At 33.7% G+C, this 20,484-nt stretch overlaps 1 protein-coding gene across 3 annotated transcripts in view; it reads left to right on the plus strand.

Annotated features, from left to right (window-relative positions):
* The window catches only part of AGMO (alkylglycerol monooxygenase), a 349,068-nt gene extending 328,814 nt beyond the window's left edge, over nt 1-20,254 (plus strand). For all 3 annotated transcript variants that reach the window (XM_059395717.1, XM_059395720.1, XM_059395719.1), the window contains one exon: nt 18,927-20,254. In XM_059395717.1, the coding sequence (XP_059251700.1) occupies nt 18,927-18,998 (72 nt within the window). In that variant the 3' untranslated portion in view covers nt 18,999-20,254. The remainder of the gene's footprint in view (nt 1-18,926) is intronic.
* Nucleotides 20,255-20,484: the final 230 nt, after the last annotated feature.

Raw genomic sequence — 20,484 nt, forward strand, 5'->3', positions numbered from 1 at the left:
TGTATATTCTTGGCTCCTTTGTCATAAATTAATTGGCAATGTAGACATCAGTTTATTTATGGGCTTTTCTGTTTTATTTATCTCTGTGTCTGTTTTTATGCTAATACCATACTAGTTTGATTACTACAGATTCATAAATAGTTTAAAAACAGGTAGTGTGATGCCTCCAGCTGTTTTCTTCCTTCTCAAGATTGCTTTGGCTATTCAGTATATTTTTATTGAGGTTTTTGAAAGAAATATATTTGTATTGAACATTTCAAATATGCTTCCCTTATCTCCTCTCCCTTTCTGTTTAAAGTAATTGCTACACAGACTAACTACCAAGTGAAAATAGGGGCACCTAGGTTGCTCAGTCAGTTAAGCATCCAACTCTTGATTTTTGACTTAGGTCATGATCTCAGGGTTGTTGTTTTTTTTGAGAGTTGAAATATAAAACTTCCGAAAGAGTAAAACAAAAATTAGTAAGATACAACACACTATAGTCAAGTAATATTAGTGTTTATCATTCTTCTATGTGATGTAATATATTTCCATAATTTTAAAGAATATATGTTAGCTTTTGCTATTTCTAAAAATAATAAATAAATAATATCATATTGTTATAATATCACTCAATTGTGTTTTTTAGATTTATCCACATTAGAATACAAAACTCTAAGTCATTTTTAATTAAATTTTTATCTACTTTTTAGCTACTTTATAGTATTTAATTGGTTAAATATGTCAATATATATTTTTCCTTTTTTCTTATGACAGATTTGTCCATTAGTTCCTTTTTATGATTTTAGATTCATCCCACAAATTTGACATGCAGTATTTTTATATATAATAATCCCCCTTATAAATTGTGTCAACTAATAGATTATTTATCCATATATTATTTAGATCCCAAATATTTGATTTTTAGTATGTTTATTTAATCTATTATTATTACTTTTTAGTTGTGAACTGTGGTCTGTATATCATTTTCTTTTTATTTGCTATAAAATGAGGTATCATATATATATGTTATTTATCATACTTAAGTCTATCTTCTTAATAGCAATTTACTTCATAGTCTGTACATTTCTGAGAGAGATTAAAATCTCCCAGTATATTTATAGACTTCTCAATTTTGTTTTTGTAATTTTGGTTTTTGTGTTTTAAGATTATATTGTTCAACACATCTAGATTCAGCATTGTTACTTGTTATGGTATGTTGTTCATTTTGTAATATTAAGAAATAATACTCTATCTTTAAAACATTTTGCTTTGAAGTCTATTATATCAAATATCACTATTGTTTTTCTTCTACTTGGTTGACATAATATATAACATGCAATTTTTTCTTTAAATATTTCATATTAATATGTGTGAATATATATGTACACATTATAAACATAATATATTGGGATAAAAAATTTGTAAAGACATTATTTGAGAGAGGCAGAGAGAGGGCCAGAGGGAGAGAGAATCTCAAGCAAACTTCCCCAGCAGCCCAGAGCCTAACATGGGGCTGGATCTCAGGACCCTGAGATCATGACCTGAGCTGTAACTCAGAGTGGGACTCTTTAACTGACTGAGGCCCCAGGCACCCCTGGATTTAAATTCTAAATCCAGTCTGAGACTCTCCTTTATTGGCAGGTAAAATACATTAACGTATTTAGTGATTTCTGACATTTTTAACAGTTTATTTCATCAATTTTCATTTATCATGTGTTTGCTATTCTTCCTCCATCCTCTCTTCTTGCCCCATACTGTATGCTACATTAACTACAGTGTGTGTATGTGTGTGTGTGTGTGTGTGTGTGTACTTTACAAACACTTGTTTACTATTTTGGGTATCATACATTTCAGTTCTTTTATTGCTTAGTCTTACACTGTAATGTTTGTAGTTGATTTAATAATGCTTTAAATCTTACCCCTCTATTTCCAAAGTTTTTACTCTCTAGTGTTTAATTCTAACTAGTTTTAACCTCTTATTTGTTATTGATTAATATTATTCAACTTATTGTAAATAAGTCAATATTCATTTGCTTTTCCAAAGTCTGCTCCCCCCTTGCTGGTCTTTCTTTTCCCCTTTTTAGAATTGCTTTCCATATTTCCTTTTTGCTTTAATTTCATTTTTTCTGAAGTATAAAGCATAAATTTTTCTGTGATTTTCCTAACAGTGGTTTATGATCACTAAACATTTTTATCTGAAAATGATTTCATTTCACCTTCAATCTTAAGTGACAAGTTAGCTGGCATAGAGCTGTCGGCTGACAGTTGATATGTAGAGATTTGTTGAGATTTGAAGATCTTTCTGTACTGTTTGGCCAAAAGCTTGATATATTTATATTTTCCTCTTAACCTAATATATCTTTTGTTTCTGGTTTCCATTAAGATTTATGTCTTTGTCCCTAGTCTTTTGCAGTTTCACTAAATTGCGTGTAGTTTGTTTCTTTGCTTCTTTTTACCTTTCTTGGGCTTTATTGTGGTTTTTTGGTTGAGAGATGAATGTCTTCTTTTTCCCTTCACTTCTATAATATTAGCAACTGTTTCTAGCATCACCTCTCCAGCATTCTTTTTATTTCCTCTTTCTTAACTCCAATCAGACATGTTAGATTTCTGCATCACCAGTTCTTTTTCCTATTTTGTTTCCAAACCTCCCTCTATGGCATTTCCATGTTCCAGTATCCTAATTTTATCTTCTCTATGTAATCTTTTATTAACCAGATCATCAGATTTTTTATTTCAATAACTATATTCGGATTTTGAGATGTTTTTATTTGGTTTATGTTTAAATGTATGTATTTTTCAGTCCCTTGCTAGTCCTCATTATTTCTATTTCTATTTTTTGTCTCTTTAAATTTTTAAAAAAATTCTTACTTTACACTGTCTTTTCAGTTCCTTCATAACTTCTTATATTTGTGGTATAGATTTTCCACTTGCTACATATGTTAAAATCTCCCTCAGGATGTTTTAAAAATGTATGTGTGTATGTGTGTGCATTTAAACTTTTACCATGAGCTCTTTCTCAGTGGGAATTGTTCTGTCCCTGGGATTCTCAGGTACTTGGGCATAGGAAAGCATCTCTTTAGTATGCATGTCTTTATTTGGGGACCCCAGCAATGTCATGTTACTCAGTTACATGTTAATTTTTCTGCTGTGGATATCTGAACCACACTCACTTGTTTTTCAATTTCTCATAGAACACTTTCACTCCCCCCCACCCCCATCTCTAGCAGAGGGTGGATTAAAAGCTTCCTTGCCACTTCTCTGGGCTACTGTTTATTTTTCTAGTACCTGTTCATGGAGTAAGTATGTTTGACAAGATTATCATTTCCAGCTCACACAGCTGTCATAGATTCAAGGCCACATTTTATGGCTCGATTGGAGCATTGAAACTCCATCTCTGGCCTTGTACTCCCTGCCTCTTCTGCTCTTTTCTCCTAGCATGTAGTATTACCTTTCTTTTTTTCAAGATAGGCTACATTTTAGGTGTCTAAAAGGTGTATTTATCCAGCATTCCATTGTATTTGTTGAAGAATGTTCTGTAGTCATGTAATATGTCAGTCTGCAGAAAGCCCTAACCCTTTGCATATTATATTCTCTCTTCTGTATGTATTATTATTTTATATTCTTTTTATCATTTTGTTCTAGCACATATCTAGGAATATAACATATGCTCAGTGGATACCTGTTGATCTGTTGATCCAGGCATTTCCAACTCTGCCATCCAATAAGCAACTTTTAGTTTAATGTTTTATATTTAAAAATGACCTGGGGTGCCCAGGCTGCTCAGTCGGTTAAGTGTCTACCTTCAAGATTGGGTTATGATTCCAGGGTCCTGGGATCAAGCCCCACATCAGGATCTCCGCTCAGTGGAGAACCAGCTTCTCCCTTTCCCTCTTGCTCCCCCTGTTTGTACTCTCTGTGTCTGTCTCTCTCTTTGTCAAAAAACAAAACAAAACAAAACAAAAAAAAACTAAACAATAATATACTTGGTTTTATCTGGCATATTCTGAATTGAGTATGCAATTCGACAATCTTTTTGATACTGTAAAAAAACTTTTTTATACCATAAAGAATATTTATTATTTTTTAATATTATTGCTACTATTTATAAGTGATGTGATGTATATAGAATTTCACTCTAAAGAGTCAGCATATTCTTTTATCATAAATGTGTAATTTAATTGTTCTGGTGTGACTATCAAGGCTTCTGGAATTTAGTATTACTCGCAAGTATATCCATTTGTGGCTACAGTTGAAAAGGAAAGGAAAAGGAAAAGAAAAAAGAAAAAGAAAAAAGAAATCCTGTAAGCCATCATGGAGAAAGTATAGTTTTCTAACTCCCATTTAAAACGTCCTCAGGAGAGCAGGCAACCCCTTCATGGACTTGAACAGAGATGGGGTTTGATCACAAAGCCATAAATTCTCTTTCTGATTGCTGTTTGGCCTGAGGGTTTGCTGGAAGCATCACCGCCCGAGTTAGACTGTTTTCCAGCTTTTAAATGTACTGGAGTATGATTATATTATGTGTTGACCCTGATTTATGTTGAAAACCCAGAAACATTTTTTCCAGAAGAAGTGCTTTGTGTATGTGTGAGCCTTTGAGGCCTGGCCCCATTTGAGAACTGACTGGCTCACCTCAGTAGTGTACTGTTCATTTATTCAGAGGGCTGGACTCTAAAGGAGGAATCTTTAAATATCCACTGGTATTTCAGTGAAATAAATATTGTGAAGCAGATATGGGTTGTTAAAAACATATCACTATGATGTAATATGTCAATGCTCAATTATACGTTTGCATGCACCTTAAAAAATTCTGTCTCCAGAGAAAAACCGATTGTCATAATACTGCATTTCAATTAAACCCACATCCCAGGCATTCTGAGGTCCAAATTCCTGAAACCCTCAAGTTAATGTGTTCCATGTTGTGGGGTTAATTTACATAAAGTTCTGGAGCTCCTGCTGCACTGTTTCAAACCTTGGTAGCTTTGATATTCTCCATAGTGCTATACACAAATATTATAAACTAGTTTTCACAGAGACAAGTTATGATTATCAGCAGGAATTAGTTTCATACAGTGATCTCTAACCATATTGTACCAGAACATTACCCAGACCCCTTACTTCTGAACTGCATTTTTCAGTTCCTATAAAACACATCTGTTCCACTGTGTGTGTTTTGAAAATTAAATGTACTAATATCATTCCGTCTGACCCGGCCACCAAACTCATGTGGGAGAAATCCGGTCCACAACTCGAGCTGTGTTGAGTCTTCAGGTCTTATGGGAGCTTGTAACTCACTTCACCACGGCAAAAGAAAAAAGTGAAAAAAGAAAAATAACATTTCTAAATGTATGTTCTTTCTTCTGATAAGAGCATAGAAAAGCCCAGTCAATTACAATGCAATTTAGTCAGTATTCATCCTGGTGGAATTTTCAAGGTCACAAGAGTCATCACATCCCACCATCTTGTAAAGTTTCTGTGTAACTTCTGCTTCATAATAACAAAGCGTATCCCTATACTTAAGACTGTGTGGTGAACTGGGTTATTACAGAGGGTCATAATTAGGTCAAGAACAAAGGTAGTATTGAAATTGAAATATAGTTTACTTACAGCAGAAAGTCTCGGTACATCACACTTGTTGTGACAGAATTTATATTGGATTTATTCATTAGAAAATTTGCAGTAAAACCACTGCCTGTGTAGGTGTGATAGGATCATTGCTGTCAAAGACATAGGTAGAAATAGCAGTGGACACAATAAGCTGAGGGCGGTTAAAACATCATTTGAAAGCAAAATCTTCATGTCAGAGAGGCCAAACTAAATATTCTCCTGTATATTAACGTAAAGTACAATGACACCATATGTACTTTTAAGCTGCTTTCAGAATTTGGACCTCCAACATACATTCCCCCATTTTGTTTGACCCTCACAAAAACAAACACATCCAACTTAAAACATGTACCAGAGTCGTAGAGACTCAAAATGAAAAATTAAAGGAGGTAACCTTATGAATAACCAGCAACAATTTAGAGCTCATCATCCCTTTTTTCCTTTGTTTCTTTTTCTGTTAAGTTTTGCCACTTAATCAAAAGGCAAGATTGGTTTCAATTATCATACATCTACCTAGAGACTCTCCGTTGTTAATTTCCTCAGTCTAGCACAATAGTTCTCAAACGCGAGTATGTGAAAGAATTACCATAATGGGTTCGCACACACAAAACCATATGTATTATACTATAGGGGTTATTTAAAGGATTTCCTAGGGTAATTTTAACTCTGGACAACTTTTGTTGCAAGTGCTGACTTCAGAAGCTAACCGGGGAGGTTCCACTTGCCCTTACTTATTTCTGAGAATTATTAACACATTTCCCCAGAATCCATAAAATAGATCTTTTGACATAATTATAAACACATTTGCAGACATAAATTTTCTGAAAGCTCATACTGTACCAGAGTGTAATTTTTCTCTTATTTAATATTTGATTTTGGTTGTAAGTTTCCCCCAGAATTTTTATCATATAATAATTGTTTTTAAGCATCTTCCCTCGGTCTTCTTTCTCTATCAGTGAAGAGAGAAATACTCAACAATGAATTATGGACTAGATTAAAGCTAACAGTTCTGAAGTTTTTGTCTTATAACTTGATCTGGACAATATATTAATGGCCAAACTGTATTTTTTCCCCCCAACACCAGCCTTATTGAGGTATGGTTGTATTTCTTGAACTATAAATAAAAACAGGCAAAGTATTTTACCTCTGACATTTCTTTTGTTCTTAAAACCCACTATTATTTACCAATAACTACCAAAACTGCTCATGACTTGTTTTATCTTTATATATGCCTCTGCAGAGTTTTGTAAGAATCACTATTGCTGCTTTCTCTGTGCATTTTTGGTGATGTGCACAAAGTTATTTTTCAAAGATAAATCTAATGTCCTTACTTTTTAAATTTTAGCCAGCAGGGTGCCAGGAGACCAGCTTATGTCCAAGGTGAAGATTAGGGATTTTGATTTCTAGAAATGGAATCCATCTCTGCCAATCTTTGCCAGTCTCTACACATATTCCACATGTATGGAAAATAATTTTTTTTTGAAGAGTGGCTATTTTTTTATTTTTTTGAGTATAGTCAACACATAATATTACATTAGTTTCAGGTGTACAACACAGTGACTCAACACCAGTGCTCTGTTCACCACAAGTGTAGCTCCCATCTGTCACCATACAATGCTATTAGAGTATCATTCACTCTATTCCCCATGCTGTGCCTTTTCTCCTTGTGACTTACTCCTTCCATAACTGGAAGCCTGTTTCTCTCACTCCCTTCTGCCGACCATCAGTTTGTTCTCTGGAAAGCTGATTTTCTTTAAGGCTTTTCCCTTGTCGTTTTCTCTGTCATTTCAGTTACCTTATTGTGCTAGTAATTAGGGCAAGATAAAGAAGTATTTCTGGTATATTCTTTTTATTAAAAATTAAATTATTTCTGGGAGCAATGCTTAGACCTTTCTATCATTATAACATCGTGTTGGCCAATTCTGTTATTTTTTCAGATAATAGAACAGAATAGACTGTAGAGATTTTCTATTTCTAATCTCATTGGACAGAAAAAGAAAATGACATCCAGAGAATATTAATGATTTGACCATTTCATGACAGAAAGGATAAGAATCCAAGTTTCAAGGCTCTCAACCAGTGTTTTTTCCAGGGCACTGGTTTAGGCTTTTGAATACTTCTTTAGCCTGTGATTGTGATTTTCAAAAGTGATGAATGAGCATACATTGGGATGAAAGAAGTAAATATTAGAATTTGTTTATAGTTGTCTTATCCCATCCTTTTAAAATAAACTTCTTTTTTTAATCCGACATAGAATACACAAATAATAATTGAAAAATGTAAAGGCTAAATGCAATGGAGGGGAAGAACTGCTATGATATATTTTCAAAATTAAATTAAGGGATGCCTGGATGGCTCAATTGGTTGAAATGTCTGACTCTTGGCTTTAGCCCAGGTCATGATCTCAGGGTCATGAGATTGAGCCCCATGTTGGGCTCCAAACTCAGTGCAAGTAGGATTCTTTCCCTCTGCCCCTCCCTATGCTCCCTCTCTCTAAATGAAATAAATCTTTTTTAATTTTTTAAATATTTTAAATATTAAAAAGCCTTTACTAGATATTTCATGGAAATCTGTGTAGACCTAAATTCTCTGAACTCAGGGGCTGTGTTGATCACCAGTGAGTTCTGTCAGCAGTGAAATGTCTGGCATAAAACAAGAGTGTGATATCTATTTGTATAATGAATACAACCTAATGGGGACTGGTTCACTGCAATTTTGTGTGTATATGTTTGCCTTTGAGGTCAGTACATACTGTTTTCTGTTATGTATGCCATACCTAGAACTAAAGAAATGGTAAGTAATCAGAATAATATGTGTGTTTATTTTTAAGATTTATTATGTTAGCAGTTGTGACTTTAATGGATTTCCTACACTGAGTCTCTATTGAAAATTTTGAAGGCTTTTCAACTGTCCTGATTGTCTACAAAGCAAATGTATAGGACAATAATTGTTTGCTGACCTTTTCTTGCTATTCTCCCTCCATTGTGTCCTTTAAATTTGGAACCTTCCTTTCTGTTATATTGTGCATCCTAGCCAAACAAAACAAAACAAAAAAACAGATCATGCTATCAGTTTAGCTCTACTTAGAATTATCTTGACTCAGCTCTCTTTATATGTATCTTATTTACCTTGGAATATTTCAAGAAATACTACTACTAGAGAATTATCTGTATTTATTATAGAATTTTCATGGAAGATTGTTTCCATTATATTTCTCAGCATCCCCCTGGAAAAATATCTCTGTAAAACAATTATTTTTTTAATATAATTTTAGATATGAGTAGGAAATTTAATGTAACAAAGATCAAAACCATGGTTTGGTATTAGAAGTGGGACAGGGAATTATTAGAAACTATCATTTAGTCTTTATTTTTGTATCATAAAAATGAATTAAAATAAAAAATATTTTAGGACACTAAAATATATTTCAGCAGTCTGGCATTATAAAAACTCATCAAGAACATCAAATTCTGTGTTTTCATAGGATGAGGTACTTAATGGAAATATTTCAAATGGCTATCAACCTATAATTGTACTTACCTACTAAAATCTTACTCTACTTTGCAAAATAATTATATTTTCCCAGCAATAATTATATATCCATAATTACAAAACAAATTATTTAAATTTATTACCATGCATGAGAAAGAGTTGGCATTGTTGAAAACTCTCATGTTCCAGATTTTACTTTTAATGCACATCTTCTTATCTGTCACTCTGTTACAACTTTTAGCTTATGGTATCTTTTTAGCAAGAAACATAATACACTTTAATAGTTTATCTTATATCTTCATAGAACTTAATAATTTTTTAATTGAGCCAACATTTACCATGAGCTTGAAAGAATTAGGAAGCTTTTATTCTTATTTTATAGAGACAGATACTGAAATGCTAAGTAACCTGCTGTTGCAAAATAATTTGTGTTGAATTGGGACAACCTAATCCTCTTATTCCTTTTCCAGAGTTTTAGTTTGACTAGGTGTCCGAACCTGATCTTAATATAAATAGAAGACCTTAAGAAATATTTTATTAATAAATAAATAAATATTTATTAAATACCTTCTTGGATATTTTACATAGAGTTGACCATTGAAACATGAGGGTTAGAAGCACCAACCACCGCCCCCCACAGTTGAAAATCCATGTGTAACTTTTGACTCCTCAAAAACTTAACTACTGATAGCCTACAGTTGACCAAAAGCCTTGCCAATACTATAAACAGTTGATTAACACATATTTTGTATGTAATATGTATTATAGACTGTATTCTGAGAATAAAGGAAGCTAGGAGAAAGACAATGCTATTAAGCAAATCATAAGGAAGAGAAAAAGGCATTTGCAGTGCTGTATTGTGTTTATGGGTGAGACTGCATTTAAGTGGCTGCGTGCTATTCAAACCTGTGTTGTTCAAAGTTCAACTTGTATATTAAATATGCGAATGAAAAGGAAAATGTGCTATAATGCAAATAGATGATGCAACAGCTGATTTTCTTTCCCCCTGGATTGTGGGAAATATAAGACATCAAGTGATTTAATTGCACATTTGACCTCATTGTTTCCTAAAGGAAAAAAAATATATATTCTTGCCCCTGAAATGTGGAAATTTCTCATCTTTCCAATGCTGTGTATAATTTGAGCTCTTTCCCAGCAGTTCGTGATATCATGTTTCCTTTAATAATCTCTGCTTTCATAATTAAAGCCCTAATTATCATCATCATCGTCGTCATTGTAGTCATCATCATGACCAGCATTATCATTATTTGGAGCAGAGGAGATACAGGGTGTTGGTACAGCCTCACACCTTTTTTATAGCTTAAAAGCTAGAAAATATGCTCTTTGAATGTTTGTCATGTTTATGTAATCAGTACCTACATTGCCAAGGCTTATTGAAAACAGCTGGGTGCCTGCTGCCTGCCTCCCCCTTTGTTGGAACTGTTGCCAGAACAGGTAGTCAAAAATGGAAAGTAAGGGAAAATTCAGGCATCTGGGGTGTCTCTCAGGAAAGCAGCTGTGGCTTCCTTAGGAAGCAGTCATTGTTTCCCATCAGCCAAGACTCTGTATACCCTTGGGTCCAGTTCTGGCATGGCTGGCCTAGTAGGATGCAGTTTATGACTTAGGACTTACGCGAGAAACCGTTTGGGCAGTCCCATCTCTGGCAGAACTTTGAGAGAAATCCCCCAAGCTGCAGGCCATATGTGGGCTATTGGCCTTCTATTTAGCCTACTCTGGGAGGTTCTCATTTACTGGGGTTCTAATCATCCCTTTGACACAAGTAAAAACAATACAAAGATCTTCTCAAAACATATCCTTCCAAGATATACTGTCGTGTTTTTAAAACCAGACATCACTATTATTTCTGTAAACATGGCGTTTTTTTTCCTGAAAATAAACTCATTTTTAAGAGACTTCCTTTGTTTCCTAGGTAGTAGACAATACAAAGAATTCTTTTTAACAGCCCACAGCAAGTCCTGGACTAGCAGTGTTGAGTGGTATTCTGCATTTGTAAACAAATGGTCTTTCAGATATAGATTTTTGTACATCAAGTATTAAAACTTGTTATGCAAGTGAAAAATGTAGGCTTTTTTTTTTTTTTTTTTTTTTTTTTTTTTTTTTTTTTTTTGAAGACATAGGCTCTTGATTGATACCAGAGAGATGCCAGGAGTGGGCCTTCGGTATGTACAATACCCTGAAAATCAATCTGCTGTGATGAGATTATTTGGCAAGAACCACCACTCATTTACCATGAAAATGGCATTTTGGCAGACTACGGTTGAATATTTTTCTTGATAATTTTTGTGAAAACAGAGTTCTGATTTTAGGATGTGAATGCTTTAAATTTCAGTAGTCAGAAATAAAAGGGGATTAAAAAGGTGTAGTACTTTGAATTTTAGATTAAATATCATGTTTTTCATCATTACAGTGAGTTCTGTTAGGACACACTTAAGGACTGTGATTGGTCCAGCAACATTTTATTCAAAAATCTTCAGTTTCAAAATACACCGGGTAGGAAGCAAACAGTTGTGTGCCAATGTTAGGCATACTCAGGAAAACTAAACGAAATTTTAGTTGTAGCTAGAATTTATTTGCAGAATAGGCAAGTTAAAAAAATGAATGAATTTTTGAATTCACTGAACTCTGAACTATCTTCTATTCTTTTAAAAAGTATGGTAATAGTTTTTAGGAAAAGGGATCGGGTTATTTACAATGCTTTGCCCGTGACTAATTTTAATGTATAAAAATGTCTCAAGTCAAACTAGGTAATGTTCATTGAGTGCCATATTTTTCCTACTCTTGTTTTATTCCCAACTTTATAAAAACTAAAAGAAACTATCCTTAAAATTTTTCACTGCTCTGATATTTTTTTCATTCTCACACCCATAAAAAGTAAAGAATGGGAGGCTCCATGGTAAGTGCAAGATTATGACTATAAACAGATGCTTTTCATAATGTACACCTTTCCTAAAGTATTTTTCCAACAGAGTGGTCAACATTCAACCTAAAATTCATTCTCACCAGTGATACTTGGTTCTTTATTATTTGACCTTATAATGTAACTTTCTCTCCATGTCTCCATACTGGTTTTTATCCTACAATTCAAAATAGGGAGTTCTTAAAAACATCTTACCCTTCTACGTTGAGTATTTTGATGATTAGAAAAATACTGTCAGGCTTCACTTTTGACAAGGCACATATTCCCATGATTCTATAGATATAAATCATGACTAATTAACTTTGGTTCTTTCTTTAATTTTTCTCTATGCTTTAATTGTGGTAAGTTTGACCTTTTCTTACAATGATGATCCCTTTGAGATTCTTCAAGCTGGGGGAAAAAATGACCTGGGAAGAACTGGGAAGGAAGCCTGGATATCTAGATTATACATATTAAAATATTTAGAAATCAGCATAAATTGAAGATGTATCATTGTACACAAAGAAAAGCAAGAATGTAATAAGAGATTAAAGGCAATTTTAAAATCTCTATTACGGGGTAGTCATACCCTCAGAACAAGTGTTATTAGTATTGGACAATTTTAAAATCCTGTATCTATAAAGACACTTTATTCATAACTTTGAATTCAAAAATGAAAAATCCACAGATGTTTTTGAGAAATGTAGCATCTATTTTCACTTTATGCTAATTACAGTTTATACAATTTTGACCAGATGGGTTTGCAAGCATGGTAGCTAATTAATGACAACTGTCTTCAAGGATATTCTCTGAATTCTAGGTAGGTCTTGAAGACCTCTAAGTGATCTCTAACGTTCTTATTATGTTTTTGGTTTTCAGATGTTATCATGATAGCTCAAGTGTGGTATAGAGGAACAATAGGACATTGTATAGGGGTATTGTTGAAAAGGATATATACTTTCTTGAGCTGTTTAGACTTTCAGAAGTGAATAAATTATTGTACATAATAGGAGATAATCTGAAGATTCTGTATTTGTTATCTAAATTAACTTAGTGCTTTTTTGTCTCAAATTATTAGAGTCTGTTGCCCCCACTGAGTAGTAAAATAATGAAATACCTAATTTTTTAGGTTTCAGAATTCAGCTTAATTATTTAAAACTTTTGTTCCAATGTTTATGTTTATTTTCTTTTAAAAGAAAACATACCATGATCATGGTATGTTTAATATATTATCTTGTTTGAAAATTAATATCAGAGCACATGTAATGATTGAGAAAAATATATATTCATTTTAAATAAGACTTTGGTATCATGGACATTCGCATAAACTTTCTTTTATAGTGTTTTCCCTCACTTAGGAATTTCAATATATATTTAAAAATAAACATAAAACGGGCGCCTGGGTGGCTCAGTGGGTTAAGCCGCTGCCTTCGGCTCAGGTCATGATCCCAGCGTCCTGGGATCGAGTCCCACATCGGGCTCTCTGCTCAGCGGGGAGCCTGCTTCCTCCTCTCTCTCTGCCTGCCTCTCTGTCTACTTGTGATTTCTGTCTGTCAAATAAATAAAATCTTTAAAAAAAAAAAAAAAAAAAAAAAAAAAAAAAATAAACATAAAACAATAATACTTGATTTACATCTTGATAGTAGTAAATCTGAAAGGAGCACATATTAACTCTAACGGTGATTGTATCTGCTTTGAATAGGGTACAGAAATAAACACAGAGAGAGAACACAAGACTTCCAAGTAATTGTTGCAGTGCCTGGAAATTATTTGTCTTAAGCCTTTTGTCGATTTGTCTGTATATTACCCTTAGTTTTTTAGTCATATATAGAATATACTAGAGGTAAAATCCATAATTCCTCATTTCCTTTGGGTTGGCATTTGTTAAACTGTATCCTTGAAAAAGTCTAAGGAAAAAATGTATTATTACCTAATATCTTTCGGATGTTTTCACTTCAGAAAGACTTTCAGTCCATTTGGCTCCAATTTCTAGTCTAGTTTTGTTTGTGTTTGTCTCTTGCATTAATAAGAAATGGAGATATTTTGTAGCAATTCAGGTTTGAACTCTCTTTAAGTTCTTGTCTATTTATCTGTACAGCAGACAGTTGTCATCCCTAAAAAATCAAAATATTATGTTAAAAAGTATATTTAACAAGGAATTGGTTTTGTTTTTCTCCAAATAATTTGGTAGAAACTTCTGTATGTGTAATGTGTTGTTCTTAAAACAAATTGTTGCTGTTGTTTTTGGTGTAGTTGTGATAAATGGCCAATCAGCTGTTATTATATAAACCTCACTGATGTCAGAGAAATAATTTTTAGGTAAAAAATATACTCTTCCTTTTATAGGCAGGATATGATATGTTAGGCATAAAAAATTAGTATATCCATTCCAGGAGAATTTAGGAAATCTATACAAAAGTCTGAATTTGGCTGAAAATATATGCAATGAAATAGGCGGTAATATTCTTTTTAATTATTTGAAAGTAACTAAGTCTCAAATCTTCACAAAAAATGCTATCTATAGTTAAATTATTCCACATTTCTTCCTTGTCAAGGTAGAATTTATCAAGAAACTATACACACCATTTACAAAATGACTTAGCTTTTCTAACTTGCCTTTTTTTTAAGTGATTTAGTGTACATAATTATATTGCTCCTGTGAATAAGCATAAAATCAAATGAGATTTTCTCTCTCAGTGTGCTCTATTTCAGTATTTGTTACAATGAATCCATGTATGAGAATCAAAATCTATTTCAGCTATTTCAGAGATTTAGTTTCTCCTGTGGGTATTTTTCATGTACTTCATTCAAAACTTCCATTTTGTTTTCCAGTATACTGAAGGTTAAATCATTTGAGACGTATGGGGTATTGCTAGCTAGTTCTAATGGAAATTATCGACTACCTAAGACGCTATTTTATTTGTGCCTCAGGTCATTTATTAATCCATAGAAGTAGGTGGATTCAAACCAACAGAGTAGGATTATGGATATAGGTGTAAGAAAAATCCACCAGCTTTGTTAACTTGAGAGACAGCAGATTGAGGAGATGTCACATGCACATAAATACCTCCTCTGATACTATTCTGTCTCCCTTAAGATTTGATATCTGATTCGTTTATTAGTAGATCCATATGTAATAAGGCCTCTTGAAACATAGACATAACAGGGAAGAGCAGCAGAATAAAATATCCATTCCCACTGGTGTTTTAATATGGATTAGTGGCTCAGATTAGCCACCTGTCAATTGATGCACTTTTTTGGAAAGGGGTGGAGGAAATGGGGAGAGCATCTGCACAGGCCAAAGTTCAGGCATCAGAGTCTAGGGGCCTGGGAAGTCAAGGAAATAGCCTGAAGACAAGGGCCACTAATGATGTGTTAGCTCAAGCAGAGCTTGACACTAAGAGTGAACTTCCTCTGTTTCATATTTTGAATCCAGCTGTTAAAATCTTGGGACTTGCCCAGACCTAGGATAAAATAAGTGTTCATTGAGTTTGTACATATCCAGAAACATTGTATCTCTGATTAGAGAAGAATATTGGGAAAAAAAAAATCTGCTTTCATTGCCATTTATTCTTACACTGGCCCAAGTAGTATTTCCTCTGCCTTCCTTGAACAAATACTTGGTTGGGAAATATGTTAATGAAAAATCTTTTTCAAATGATGCATTTAATCTAATCAATTATGGTGAACCAAAATGAATAAGTTGATACAAAAACCAAGAGAAGTTTCAGACAAAAGAAAATCTAAAATGGAATGACTGCAATCAATAATCAACTGGTTTTATTGAGTCCACATTAAATAATTTTCTCGCTTAAAATTTTATGTGAATATACATTTAGGTCTAGTATATATATGTAATATATATATAATTATATATAATATATATATATACAGCTCTGATATATATATATAATTATATATAATATATATATACAGCTCTGATACCTAGTAGTTTTGTGATTTCTTGGTAAACCCCATAAATTCTAAGTTCCCATCACCACATGAATAAATTGGGCACCAATCTATCAAGGTTTGTAATAAGCATTAAACATTATAATCCAATAAGGCACCTAGGACAATGGTTAGTTTAAGCAAGGGTCTCACTGAGCATTTACATTGAACCTAAACTGGACTTCTGTACTTCCTCAGTTTTTCATTCCATCTTTTTAAAGAGATAATATATAGGGACAAACAGGCAAACAAACAAACAAAACAGAGAAATAAAATAAAACTACAAACTGTCCAACATTGCATCTTTTTCTGTAAGAAGCTAAATGCATTTTAGATCACCAGAAAAGGTAATGTGTCTTAGTTAGGGATGGATCCTTAAGGAAATAGGACTTGAATTATAGTTTCGAAAGCAGAAAGATTTAATTGTGAAGTTGTGGATTAACAACAAAGGCATGAACTGAACTGTGATTTTTTTTTTTCTTTCTCTTGTTAAATTAGAAGTTCTTACTATATCTGGGATCCCAGATGAAAGAATGGGTAGTCTAGTGGGTAGGGAGTAGGGAAGAGGAGAATCGTGAGACCCTAGCAAAATTTTACAAATAATTCAGTGGTTTCATTCTCCCTAGCCTTCACTTAGGAATCCTTGTGACCCTAAACACTAAATTCAAAATTAATAAAAATTTCAGTTGCCAAATATATTTCAGGTTCCTCTACCTTGCACAACACAAGGTATCAGTTAGTTGCTCAATGAATATTAAGGATCTGAATGGGACTACTTATACTGATAATATGCATTTATCATCTCTGCTGAAAGTTGTCTTTGCAGCTAGTCCTCTGTCAACATTACCCATCTTCATAAAGTAATGCAATTCACCACACGAAGGGCCTCCATAAATACTCCCCACCTTGGTATTATTTTCCTTGGCACCATCATGAGAAATCCCATGAGGTCATTTTTCTTGAATTACAGTCAAAAGAAACAAAATCAAAACCAGCCTTTAAATATATTGTATTTGATTTCTGAGGCAACTCCATAATGTTAATATTATTCTTGACTTCTGCTTCAATATAACTGTACATTTTATTTTTGATATATTTTTTTTATATTGTGCATATTATAGGCTGAAACGAATGAATGTATTTGAAGAAAACTGCAGACTGGCTAATGTGAAGGATAATGGATTTTTAGAAAGAACCATAAGATTCATATAAAACTGAACAACCCACCAGTGAAAATGAAATATCAGTGTTTAGGGAGGTGGTGGTGGTGGTGATGGTGTTTTGTTTTCATATTCAGGCTTTCATAGCAAAATAGTCACAGTTCAAGGATGGCTGCATGGCTCAGTTAGTTGAGCATCTGCCTTCGGCTCAGGTCATGATCCCAGAATCCTGGGATCAAGTCCTGCATTGGGCTCCTTGCTCAGCAGGGATCCTGCTTCTCTCTCTGCCTACTGCTTCCCCCGCTTGTGCATGTGCTTGCGCGCGTGCTCTCTCTCTCTCTCTCTCTCTGATAAATAAATAAATAAATATCTTTAAAAAAAAAAACACAGTTCACGCTATTTTCTTTCTTTTTTCTTAAAGAGTCTATTTATTTATTTGACAGAGAGAGAGGGAACACAATCAGGGGGGACTGGGAGAGAGAGAAGCAGACTCCCCTGCTGAGCAGGGAGTGGATGCTGGGCTCGATCCCAGAACCCTGGAATCATGACCTGAGCCAAAGGCAGATGCTTAATGACTGAGTTACCAGATGCCCCTATGCTATTTTCTTTATACTGATGGCTGGCCTCAGCTAATGCCCATGGCTTCTCCCCAGCCCATCACCCCAAAATGTTCCTCAAGCCTCCATCTTATTACTTAAATATATTCCTTTGTATATTTTTGTGGATTTTTCAGGAATGGTGATCTTCCTGGGGTGAAGACCTGATCATATTTTAGTAGTTGGGAAAGGTTTGCACAATTAAAAAACATATGGAGAAACACTTGCACAGCTATCTTGATAACCCCATTTGTGTGGGCATTACTCTTTTCCATCATCATACCAGTAATACTTAAAATGGAAATCGTAAAAACAATTTTAGAGTTAAATTTTAGTGCATAGGTAAGAGTAAAGGAATGGTTTGGCTTAGAAGGGCTCTGAGGCATAAAGATCATGACTAATGCTTGGATTTTACCTCAAGAGAAGATATATGTATAATGGCATTATGGTGTTTAGATTATGCATGATAAAAAAATCTACAACTATGAATTCATATGAGAATGATTGAATGATCATTCTTGCTAGGATCATCAGAAATCAAGAGTTTTATCTGGTTAATTTGGGATGACTTATTGTGAATATGTGATGTTACTTGAAAGCAAAAAAGTAAACTCAATGAAGTCTCCTGGCTGCTTATTATGACTTACCTATGTCATCAATTCAAAAGAGAATTTTTTAGTACTTTTTTTATATCTCATAAGATCAACAGACTGAGAAGATAAGTCAGCAGTGGTGTTTAACCTTTACTTCATGTTGGGTAAAGTTCATAACATGTTAGATCACATTGCCCCAGAGAGGAATGATTCTTTCTAATGTTTTTATTTCTCCTTTTCCAAATGCTTCTTAAACTGTATAAACAGTGAGATCATTTCATACAGTACATTCTACATCCAGTATGCCCAGATGCCACAAGAAAGTTCTGTCTCATTCCGTATCTAATTTTCATGGTCCCATCCCTAGAAATGTCCCAGATTTGGGAGTATAAAAAATAGAAGCAACAACACCAAAACTTTTTACTCCCACTGCTGTCTCCAATGTGATGCTTTTTAAGTTATGTTGGCTAAATTCTGTCAGTGAACAATTGCTAAATTCAATTTGATTAATTTAACTGTCTAAAATGTTTATGTTCTTTTTTCCCCCACAAAGATATTTTTAACTCAGTTGAGCAAAAGTATTGATTCCATTTTAATTGTTTTTCCTCCTTGTATTTTATTTCTTCAGATTTTTTTTCCCGTCTGCATTGCTTTCTGGGGAGTTAGAAGCATGAAACTTGCCTCCGGCCCTTGGAAATAAGTTTGTATTCAATTCTTTTGTTTTAATCAGTTGCCCACAACCACAGTATATTGAGATTGCCTCATATAATCATATAATGATTATATGAACCATTTCTTTAATGAAAGGTAATTATGCTTATTTACTTATGCTTGCTTTTCATATCTGTTGCTTTCTATTAAAATTAAAGTCAGCTGTAGTTACTTTCTTTTATTGCTAGGGTTGAAAAAAAGTAATTTCAAATACAATAATGTTGTATTTACTGGTGGTGTCTAAGCCAAAGTGTATAAGAAAATGAAGGGAAAAAATCTAAAAAGAATGAAGATTTAATTTGCATTTTTGACAGCTTCTGTTTGTTAAAATTGTGCTTAAATAAATATTTGTTCTCATAAAAATGTGTTACATAAGTTGTCTGCCTAAGTCTATATTTACCTTTGAAAACCATATAACCTAAGGAGCTACATTCTGAAAAAGACATGACTGAAATGAAAATGAATAGGATTTGTCAAAATATGTGTATTCAACAGTTAATACCTATGTCCGATATGTCTGACCTATTTGTCTTGGCAATTTGAAGAGCACACAGTACAGTTATCCCCTGCTTTTCAAAGCTTGTGTTATGCTGCACTTTTATGCATTACGAAAGACCTACAATCGTACCAGTTTTCACTACTTGGAAGAAACTTTCACTTTCTTCAGATCTTTCAGAAACCTGTAATTTCAGAAACCTGCAATTCCACAGTACAGGTTTCCCCTGTTACCTGAAATAGAGACTTCTTATGAAATCTTTCCTAAGCCAAAATGGTCTAAGGTGAAGAAGTAATTACTACAAATTTATATAGAAAGATTTTGAGCAGTCTCAAAGTTTTTCTGGTACCTTAAAACTCATCTTGCTAATGGGTGAAGAATATAAATGGGAATAAAGCAGAGATGCTCGGAGACACCGTTCGCAGTTATGGCAGCTTGGGGCTAAGATGCTGAGTGTAGTTCCCTAGGAAGGAGCTTGACCCGGCTCCTCTCACTGCCTGAGATGTGTGTGACCCCTAGAACTGCTCATTGCAAAACAAACACTGAATGCTATTTTTGTTTTTCACCTTTTTTCGCAGAAGCAAAAATTCCCTTCTTGTTCTTATTGGTTAGGGTTAGGCCTTATAAGGCCAGTAATATTTAGGTCTTTCATAAAACTGAGGTGTCTTAATTAATCCATAATTTCAAAAACTGGGAGATACCTGTATTTTAAATTGTCACAATAATGTTAATAAACCTAAATAAATTTGTCCAAGTGTTGTGTGGACATTATTCATTGGGATTGTAAAAATCTGCTGAGTATTTTATTAGGTAGGAACTGAATGAAGTAGGATACACTTCAAAATGTATCCAATAAGGAGTAGGATATGTATCAAAATGTATCCAATAAGAAGTAGGATACACTTCAAAATGGCGGGAGGGGTTGAAAACTGTAGGAATATTTTTCTTCCCTTCTTGCAATAGTTCTTAGGTTTAAAGG

This window comes from Mustela nigripes, chromosome 4 (genome assembly GCF_022355385.1).
Source record: "Mustela nigripes isolate SB6536 chromosome 4, MUSNIG.SB6536, whole genome shotgun sequence".
Taxonomy (NCBI): Eukaryota; Metazoa; Chordata; class Mammalia; order Carnivora; family Mustelidae; genus Mustela; species Mustela nigripes.